This window comes from Bidens hawaiensis, unplaced genomic scaffold, assembly GCF_021521415.1.
Source record: "Bidens hawaiensis isolate Kalapana, Puna unplaced genomic scaffold, B.hawaiensis_p1.1 tig00004242_1, whole genome shotgun sequence".
Lineage (NCBI taxonomy): Eukaryota > Viridiplantae > Streptophyta > Magnoliopsida > Asterales > Asteraceae > Bidens > Bidens hawaiensis.
Window position 1 is genome coordinate 1,550,401 of NW_027491253.1, and position 10,421 is coordinate 1,560,821.

Below are 10,421 nucleotides of genomic sequence, written 5' to 3' on the forward strand. Positions count from 1 at the left end.
ATAAAGTTATACACTAAAGCTAGGCTAATTTATTTCATAATATAAATGTTATATAGTATTTATAAACAAATCGGTAAAGTATCATATATAAATAAAAAGAGTAGTATGAAGTTATTAAAGACTTTAGGGAAATTGTAATAGCCTCTGCTTACACTTAAAACCTGAATAAAGCTATTTTTTTAATGAACATTTAGGGCCCGTTCGTTTCACGGACTTTTTTTTAAAGGATTTGAAATTGGAATTGGAATTAGAATGGAATGGAATGTTTGAGAATCTCTTTCATGTGTTTGGTTGGTTAATATGTATTGGAATTGGAATCTTCTTCATTCTCGGTTTTTTTTTTTTTTTTTTGAAGAACGAGGACAATGAAGGAAACGTTCTAGTTTTTTACATTTTTCGTTTTTGATTTATATTTTGAGTTATGATTTTTTTATTAATTTTTTTGAATTTTTTTTGGAGGGGTTTTTATTTTCCATAACAATCCTTTCAAATAGGTGGGATTTTGAAATCCCATGAAACGTGGGATTTGATGGGATTTAGTTTCCATTCTCATTCTTTCATTTAATGAAACGAACATATCAATTAATGGGATTTAAAATCCCATTCCTTAGGATTCCTTCCAAATTCTTGAAACAAACAGGACCTTAGATTACAGGTAATTAGATTGTAATCTGCATTTCATCCTCAGAATTGAAGGAAATCCACATGAGAAACAACTTGAATAAAGCTGGCAACATTTTTTTAACATTTGAGAAATGATAACTGTGACAAAACAAAATAAGAATGCAATGTAAAGTATTAGTATAGTAAAAAGAAGTTCGTAACTGAGGTTACTGTACAGTAAGGATTCTAGCTATCTTCAATGAAATTGTAAATTATTCTGAAGGTATAAGACCATGCGCAATGGTAGGAGGAGAATGGGGGAAGAAGTGTGTCACGTGACGCCCAGCCAGCAAAAAGATGGATTCCGTTTTAAGGGTGTAGTGATAGGGAGAGATCGGAGGGAGAAGTGTTTCAATTTTAATGATTATATGAATAAAAAATAATAAAATCAGGTGGGCCCCATAATTTTTGGCTGAGAAATATTTCTCGGGTGCTTCTCTTCTAGGTGGGGGGGGGGGGGGGGGGTGGCAAATTTACGCTGGCAGGAAATTAAAAGAACTTGTGAATCACCTATATCATTATCAACCAAAACAATCACAGTCAAAGCCAAACATAAACAAAGAAAAATCGTCTAAAACAAACACATGGCATTGTTCTTGATAAATCTATGATTAATGGACACTAAGAATCTAAGATCATCCTCATTCACACTAAAGCAAAACATAAACTCAATAAAACCTTAAGACGTACTCTCCATAAAATAGGATCCTCATAGGTGCAACTGAAGATCTCCAGATCGAATCACTACAACCCTGGACTAATCCGTAATCAGTCTACACACGTATGATGCCATTTTAATCGTGTACACCGATCAGGTTGAAACCTGTGATCAATAATCTCTCATCCCGTGTAAGAGTGTGGTAGAGTGAGAGAACCTCCCGTTAAGTAGTACTACTCATGCACGTGGCAAGTTCATCAACATAAGTGTTGATCACACTTTGGAAAGTTTGTAACGCTTGGTTTAAAATTAGCACTGAGCATGTATAGTCTCAAAACATTTGAATAAAAAGTGATAAAAACTACAAATCATAGGTACAGCTTCCTAAATTATAAAACTATGTTAAGGTGATATTTATATTATGTCATAATGTTTTAGGTGTGTACGTGTACTAGGACTCTTTGTCTAGTTACTAATTTTAGAAACTTTGTTATTACAATATATAGCCAGGTAAGTTGCCTATAAAATGTTTAAAATTTGATAATTAATAAGTTGAAGAAAAAGATAGGTTCTTCTCTATATTTTTCGAAAACATCATATTTAGTTCACATCACCATTACATCATAAATCAAAGAAGTTAATTAAATATTAAACAAGGTTAAGGGAGGACTACTTGTATATATAAATATACAAGCCAAACAAAGACACATTCATAATAAATGCAAACCCTTTTCTTCTTCATCTTCTTCAATAATTCAAACTAGAAATTATTCTCTGGTTTTGTCTTCGTCACCAACCTTCAGTTTCAGATATATTTTGGTTTCTTGTTTCTTATAAAAATACAACAGATAAAAATTTATTGGCCAAAAAGGTATGTCAATAACAGCGGATGAAGGGAGCTTTTCGTCCGGAGAAGACGGTCAAGAAAAGCAAGTTCAGGACCTTAAAACCAACTTCCATGGTGGAACTACACTCCCACCAACACCTCCTAAAAGGAAAAGAAACCTACCAGGAACTCCAGGTTTGGTTGTTTGTTTAATAATTCTTATTCATAATACCTATACTGATGTCCATTTGACTGACCCAACCAATCTGGAGGGTTTGGTTTGTCTTTTCCAGAAACATTAATTAGCAGTTCGGTGAACAAAAATTTTCTTCAATCGCGAATTTCTTTTAATCCTTGTCTATGTGAGTTGAACCAAATACGAGGTTTGGTAAAAATATGTGCCATTATTTTTAACTCGTTAAAGACGTTTTGATATCTTCTAAAGATTCTTTCTTGTATTGTCTTTGGAAAAATCATAGCATTCCATGGCCTCAAGATTTGAAGGTTCACAGTTCATTTTATTTTTGGAACGACCAACTAAGTAACGCCGGGCCCGTACTTCGTACGCCGCATCCAATGGCTAAAGGTAGCCCGAGCCGGTCACGAGTCCGGACGGACGGAGCCCCTAGCGGTCCACCTGTTGAGGGATTCCCCGGATAAAACCCGACCCCACGCCCGCCAAACGGCACGACAGCGAGGAGCCGGTAAAACCGGGTGAGATCATGACTCGAACCCTAGCAAGCCAGGGTCATCCCTCACATCTCCCATATAAATTGGTGATAGTGAGATTTGAACCCCTTGGCTCTCACTAGTAAAGTGAGTGCTCTACCATCGAGTCACATCCAATTTATAAGAATTTATAGACTAGTAACCAAGAATTTATAGACTAGTAACCAAGTTTCACAAATATTTCATTAAAATTATCCAAACTATTATTACTCTAGGTCACTAAACTTTTATTTGAAATGTAAAATTTTAAAAAATAAGTGAACAAAATAAACTATATGGATTCTAGTTATTACTATATAGTAATTATTTTAATTTGAAATATGAGGTAATGATGGGAAAAAAAATCAATAAAACTGTTATTTATTTTAGATCGCTACATAGCTTAATAAGAATTTTTTGGCATTTATAAAAATCTCAAAATACGATTGAATGAAATTGTTACTTTTATCATAATTAATAGCTTAAATACTTTTTAAAAAATTTACACAGATCCTACAGCAGAAGTGATTGCATTATCACCAACGACACTAATGGCCAAAAACAGGTTTGTTTGTGAAATTTGCAACAAAGGCTTTCAAAGAGACCAAAATCTACAATTGCACCGAAGAGGCCACAATCTTCCTTGGAAACTGAAGCAACGAACTAGCACTGATGCCAGGAAACGCGTGTATGTATGTCCCGAACCATCTTGTGTTCATCACAATCCGGCTCGGGCACTAGGTGATCTCACAGGGATAAAGAAACATTATAGTAGGAAACATGGAGAAAAGAAATGGAAATGTGACAAGTGTTCAAAGAAATACGCGGTACAATCTGACTGGAAGGCGCATCAAAAGACTTGCGGCACTCGTGAATACAAGTGTGATTGTGGGACTATCTTCTCTAGGTTTGATATTCTAACTAGTCATTGTTAATTATGGATGTAGTGATGACTTATTTTCTTTAATCTTTACATTTAAAATTAATGTTTTTTTTTTCCTATATGACAGGAGGGATAGTTTTATAACTCATAGAGCCTTTTGTGACGCGTTAGCTGAAGAAAACAACAAGGTGAACCAAGAAATATTACAACCTCAACATCTTAATGATCATCTAATGACATCTAAGTTAAACAACTCTCGAAACAAAGGGTTGATCGGGTTACCAGATTTTAACAATTATGACCCAAAACACCAGACCAAGTCACTTCCTCAAGAGCTAGTTCCAATGCCGTTCAAGCCATTGAACATGTCGGGTGGCATGTTCTCTAGCAGCTCGGGCACCCTATTTGGAAACCCAAGAGGTGGATCATCATCATCTTCTGGCCTACAACTTAGCTCGCCAAATGGCTCGTCGGGCTATGGGTACTTTCAAAACGAAAGCAAGGATGGAGGTTTGCTTTCTGGGCCCGCAGGCCATATGTCCGCGACAGCTTTGCTTCAGAAAGCAGCCCAAATGGGCGCTACTGCAAGCAATGGGATTAATTCCCCTATGATGCAAAAAAGCTTTGTCACCAGCATGGCTGGCCCGGATCAACTCAGTTCACCCGAGCCAAGGCCTACATCACCTTACGGTCTCCAACGAGCTAATACCTATGACGATTTCCATGTCCAACGTAATCAAACAACTATGGTTGGATTAAATGCAAGCAATGAAGGATATAATCTTTTCCAAAATCCAAGCCAACAAGATATGTTTGGGCCAGGCCCAAGTCCCGTTTTGAATGATATAGGGATTTACAGTGAAATGCTAATGGGAGGAGATCAAAGTAATGAATTTGCAAAGAATGTGGAGAATCGCGAAGATAGAAGTGACGAAAACTCCGTCTTCATTCAGGGTATGGGGAATGGAGCACCAAAGTTAGGTGGTGGCAGCGGCAGTCATGGCGGAAACGACACGTTAACAGTTGATTTCTTAGGTATTGGAGGATCCAGACCACTAAATATCCAACAACAACGGTTGAATGGGTTTGAAGCAGCAAGTCAAGTAATGAATCCTTTTCAACAACTTATCCATGGGGAGTCTTCAGCCCATGAAAAGCCCATTTGGGATGAATGAGAGTATGAGATGGAGAGGCAAAAGCCCATTTGTAAGAGATCATTATGTTAAAGATGAAGTAAAATTGTCTTGAAGAGCGTTAGTGGACTTAATGGGCCTAATGAGATTTGTGCTTTGTTAATTGGGCCATGAAACTAACTTTGTAATAGTTAAGAATTTATAGACCCTTGCCAATTGCCATCTTGTTTTTGAAAAGAAAAATGATCAATAATTTGTTAACTTCATGTTATTTTTATATATCAATAGTTATATAAACATGTTAATACTCTTCGTATTTTAAAAATTGGATCGTCAACAAGGTTCCTAGTTCATACTACTAGTTTAGAGCGAACTATACCGAATTAACATGGACGAAACACGTGACGCTCAATACTTCCGAGAATAGCATGGGCACAAACCCGAAGTAAGACTATTATTTACACAAATCCAAAAGGTAAAGCAATAAGAGATGAAGTGTTCTTTCGCCGCTCTCAACTTAGACACCAGAGTCACAATTGCCTTGTATTACATAGACCCATCAATGAACTTTGAGCTAGACCCACTTACATGTTACTCTCAACAATGTTGACGTAAGAAGGCCGTGCTAACATCTATTGTACGACGACAATAAGATGACAATAATTGCATGTCAAGATCTAGCTCAGATACCATGATCGAATTGAAAGTAGAACAATGAGACGTTAATGATGAATAAAGATTTTCTTATATATCAAGCATTAATTATATACAAACTCTTTATACGTAGAAGAGATGTTTCAAACATATACTTATGAAACTAACAAACTAATGAGATGGATATACATATCACATAATAGATTAGAGATTAATAGTAACTCTAAAATTCTTTCTTGTCTAATACACGCCAGATGCCCATCGGCTAATTACTCGTCGTGTGTCATTTAGACGTTTGGTTAGAATACACGGAGTAAAAAAAAGCATAGTAAAGGGTGAGTAATGCAAAGTAATAATATTTGAAGGACAAAAACGCAAACTTAGCCCCGCCGCAATATGCAAGAAACCCTAAAACCCCAAATTCCACGACAGAACTATAAATACACGCCACCACTTAATACCATCGATGAGCCGTTGCAGGTTTGTGTAATCTCTTTGTGTATGCAATATTTTAATTTCAATTGTTTTGAATAATTTGGAGGTGCGATGATGCTTAAATCTACCTATTTTATGATTTGTTTCATGATTAGAAACAACCAATGGATCCTTCTGAGCACTCTAATCTAATTAAATGGCATTAAGTTGATGAGAAAGTTGTCGGAAAATACGATGTCGATCAATAAATGCTTCCGGACTACAATTTTTTTTTTAAATTGATTTACGGCAAAAAAAAAAAAATTATGGCGGATGGAAGTGATGATTATTTCCCCAGATGATCGAAGATGATCGAAGCTGATTATACTGTGTGCTATTATTTTTAATTTCTCTTTTTCTTTTAAAGAGAATTCAAGCCAGAAATTTGATCCATCTTTTTCATTTTTATTTTTGCAACAACTGAATTTTAATTTAATTCCAATTATATTAGTTTAGTTCAAAACGGATTCACCTTCAATTTAATATTCTGTAACATTCGTTACTTTTCTATTAGTTGGAAATTAAGCTTTTAAAAATTAAATTACATCGAAGCAGAATGCAAGCGGCAACAAGCTGCGCTGCTCCCCCTTTTTGATTCGCAATTTCATATGATCTTGATTTCAATTTCAATTTCATATGGTTTTGAACCGACACATAACCCTAATTTCTAAATAAATGTGATCCCTTATGGCATTTGTTTTATGTGATCATTCTATGTAGGAAAGAATAGTCTTTTGTGGAACATTGTATTATAACTCTTTTTTTTATACTTCAGAAACAATGCCTCCAAGAATTGCACAAATCCGACTTGTGAGCTCACACCCTCACGTGTATGCGCCCTGTGATGACTCATTTGCGTTAGTCGATGCACTGCTGGCTGACCGAACCAAACTCTTAGACCACCACCTGTCAATCTGTATGGAAATCGGCTCGGGTAGTGGCTACGTCATCACGAGCCTTGCTCTTATTCTCGGATCCAAATCCAAAAGCGCACATTACATTGCAACCGACTTGAACACTCACGCCACACAAGTGACTCGTGAGACACTCGAGGCTCATGGGGTTCATGCTGAGTTGATAACCACTAACATTGCTTCCAGGCTTGATAAAAGATTGTCGGGAATGGTGGATTTGATGGTTATTAACCCGCCTTATGTGCCAACACCTGAGGATGAAGTGGGTAGTTCGGGTCTTTCGGCTGCGTGGGCTGGAGGTGAAAATCGCAGAACTGTAATTGATAAGATTTTGCCTGTTGCTGATAATTTGTTGTCGGAAAAGGGTTGGTTGTATATGTTGTTTCTTGCGGAGAATGATCCAATACAGATATGTCTTCAAATGAGGGATAAAGGTTATGGTGCAAAGATTATTGTTCAAAGATCAACAGAAGAAGAGACTCTGCATGTGATTAAGTTTTGGCGGGACCCGGATGTTCAAGTGGAGGGAAATGAACCGGTGTCGTCGGGTGGTAAAACGGCTCCTCAACGAGGCTTGGATTTTGTGCGGTCGCAGATTTCTAGGTTGTCGTTTAGGGAGACGAGGTGAACTTTAGAAATCTTTCTTCTGATGCATTGGTTTAATGTTGTTGGTTACATGTTTCCTGAATTTGTTAAGGTTGATTGGTTGAAGCAATTTTGGCTTTTGAAATCATTGTTCTAATGGGTTAGAACCAGTTGGTTGTAGAATGGGGAGTGGTTTTTAACTAAAATGTCTATATGAACGGTTTTGTTATATATAAACATTATAAGATGTTTTTAGCGTCATATTGGATATAGTCTTATAACGGGCATATTATAACAACGAAATTATGGACAAGTCGCAAATAGAAGAGAAATATTTTTCTCAAACATGATTATTCTTTTTATAGATATAGATGATCAACCCTGCTTAAATAAAATATGATAAGAGAAGTTATATTACGCTAGTAAATTTCTTGAAAATGGACAGCAATGCAAAACTCAAACCACTTAACATAATATGCGATCGATTATAAAATCATTGATCAAGAAGAAGCGTTTCTAGCAATTTGGACATCTTAATGAAAGCTCATAGCTAAGAGGAACATAAAACCTCGTTTACCATGAATAAAGCTTAGGAGTTGTTGTGCACCTAATACCGTTGATGCATGTCGGTTAATCGTCTAAATGGTCAGAAACATCTTCTAACGCCAACGAACCAAATTCTTCTCGATCCACTCAAATGCCTCCACTCAAATGCCTGTGCCAAAATAAATTTAAACGACACTTGCATCAAGTTTGATTTTGATTGTGTTATTTAATTATTTAAAATTTTAAGTAAAATTTATATTAAAATAAGTAATAAACAATGATTACATATGCTTGAACTAGATAAAACCACTACACTTCGGGACTTCGGGTTGTACCTTTGAGTTGCGGGTTTCTTGGGTCGGGTTCCTTGGGTTTGAAAATTTTATTTCTAGTACTCATACCCGACCCTAATTCCCCAGGGTTCTTTGGGTTTGCGTTCGGGCTTTATGAGATCGGGTTTCGATTATTTGTCCTAAAAAAATGAAAAATTTGTTTTGTGAGGAGTGTGATAATGCTTTAAAATAAAGTGCATCATGTAAATAGGACATTATACCATAAACATGATACTATACATTTTTAAAAAATTATTAATCTCAACTACTAGATTTTGAACCAAATGTCTGAATCCAAATTTCATAATCTATTGCTTAAGTTCCGTCACTGAGTCTTAAAGCAATACATGTAACGTTTATTTCTTATTTTCTTTCATAGTAATGTATTAGTTATACTTGTAGAATATGAGTTAAAAAACGATATGAGTGAACAATGATTTTTCCTAATTATTTATGAAATTTGTTTTAAGTTGAAAATGAAAACTTCTTTATACCGAAACAAAAGAGAAAAAGAATTCTTTTTATTTGATATCATCTTGGCCATTGATAATGTTGTGTGAAAGAAATCTGAAATCAAGATTTTGAAGATGGTTCATGCGGACAATCGAGAGCTGACTTAATCAGAGCAAGCAACCAACATTGGATACTTGGATGATAGATCCATCATCCTATCTTTTTAAATCCTTGGTTTTGCCATAAAAATGTTATTTACCTTCACATTTAAGACGGTCTTAAATACCAACATCCTATCTTTGTAAATCTTTTTAAATCCTTGGTTTTGCAATAAACGTTAACTCAATGTTATTTACCTTCACATTTGAGACGGGCTTAAAACAAAAAATGTTTTGAACAGCTCGCATATAAAAGAGAAATATTTTTGTCAAACATGATCAAGTTTTCATTAGGTTTGATCAAAGGAATGGAATGACCCATTACCTAGTCCATTCCATTCTCTCTAAAATACCCCAATTTCATTTCATCCATACCCTATGTTTTTTTTCCATTCCATTCCCTCTTTCACCCTACATCACCTCCACCACCTTCCCACCACCACCACCCACCACCATCAACACCCATCACCACCACCGCCGTCGCCACCAATCACCACCATTGTTATCCAGCGCCGATGTTACCGCCACCAACCACTGTCATTAGTGCCAGCTGCCCACCACCGCCACCCGTTCACTGCCACCATCGCCGCCGCCCCTCACCACCACCTGCTGCCCACCGTCACTGCTGCGCACCGCTGCCATTGCCACCACCGCCTGCCACGTCCACTGTTACCGCCACCACCCAACACCACCAGCACCACCACCACCACCTCCAACCACCATTATCTCCCGTCGCCCACCACCACCAACCACCATCACCGCCCACCAATGCCACAACCGCGACCTACCTCCCACCACCACCGCCACTCACTACCATTGTAGTTTTATTTTTTCTTTTTTTTCCTACCTACCAAACAACGCAAAGTAATCATTCTTTGCATTCCCATGTAGTAACCAAACATCTCATTGGAATGGTAATAACTCATTCCATTCTCTTGTTCATTCCATTACCACGTCTATTCCATTACCACATACCAAACAGACCCTTATAGAAGATTCATGTTTAAAATAGGCAAATTAGAAATAAATAATCCACCTTTTGTGTATTAGCCGATAATAATCCAAACTTTAAAATCAATATCAATGGTCCAATCTTTCAACCCTTTTTGTCTCAATGGTCCTCCGTTAAAAAACACTTAACGCCGTTACGTTTTTTTCCGAGTTCTAAACCTATGTTTATTTTTAAATGGTTATGTTTATAATTTATATTTTATTATTTGTGTGTTGCTTCATTAGTGATATTTATGACTTATATTTTCTTATTGATATTAATGAGTTTTTAATGCTTATGGTATAGATAAACCACATTATAAACTAACAAAAAATGAATATTGCGTTATAAATTAGCGTTGTCGTTGCATCGCGTGAACACTTCGTTGCAAATTGTGAAGAGGACTGATAAACTTGCAGAAATGAATACCGCGTTGCAAATAG

The 10,421-nt window shown here is 36.4% G+C and overlaps 1 protein-coding gene, 1 non-coding gene and 2 pseudogenes across 2 annotated transcripts; all 4 read left to right on the forward strand.

Moving 5' to 3' along the window:
- The first annotated feature begins 2,050 nt into the window (after positions 1–2,050).
- LOC143625819 (zinc finger protein GAI-ASSOCIATED FACTOR 1-like) lies at positions 2,051–4,913 on the forward strand. The gene is made up of 3 exons (XM_077096057.1): positions 2,051–2,342; positions 3,366–3,762; positions 3,866–4,913. Exons 1-3 carry the CDS (start codon positions 2,195–2,197, stop codon positions 4,911–4,913), a joined length of 1,593 nt encoding a protein of 530 aa, XP_076952172.1. The 5' UTR covers positions 2,051–2,194.
- Positions 4,914–6,062: 1,149 nt separating this feature from the next.
- LOC143625925 (small nucleolar RNA R41) lies at positions 6,063–6,146 on the forward strand. Its single transcript, XR_013152346.1, has one exon. It is a non-coding gene; the product is annotated as a small nucleolar RNA R41 (small nucleolar RNA).
- Positions 6,147–6,272: 126 nt separating this feature from the next.
- On the forward strand, positions 6,273–6,393 carry LOC143625924 (small nucleolar RNA Z103; annotated as a pseudogene).
- A 379-nt stretch (positions 6,394–6,772) lies between these two features.
- On the forward strand, positions 6,773–7,653 carry LOC143625821 (uncharacterized; annotated as a pseudogene).
- Positions 7,654–10,421: the final 2,768 nt, after the last annotated feature.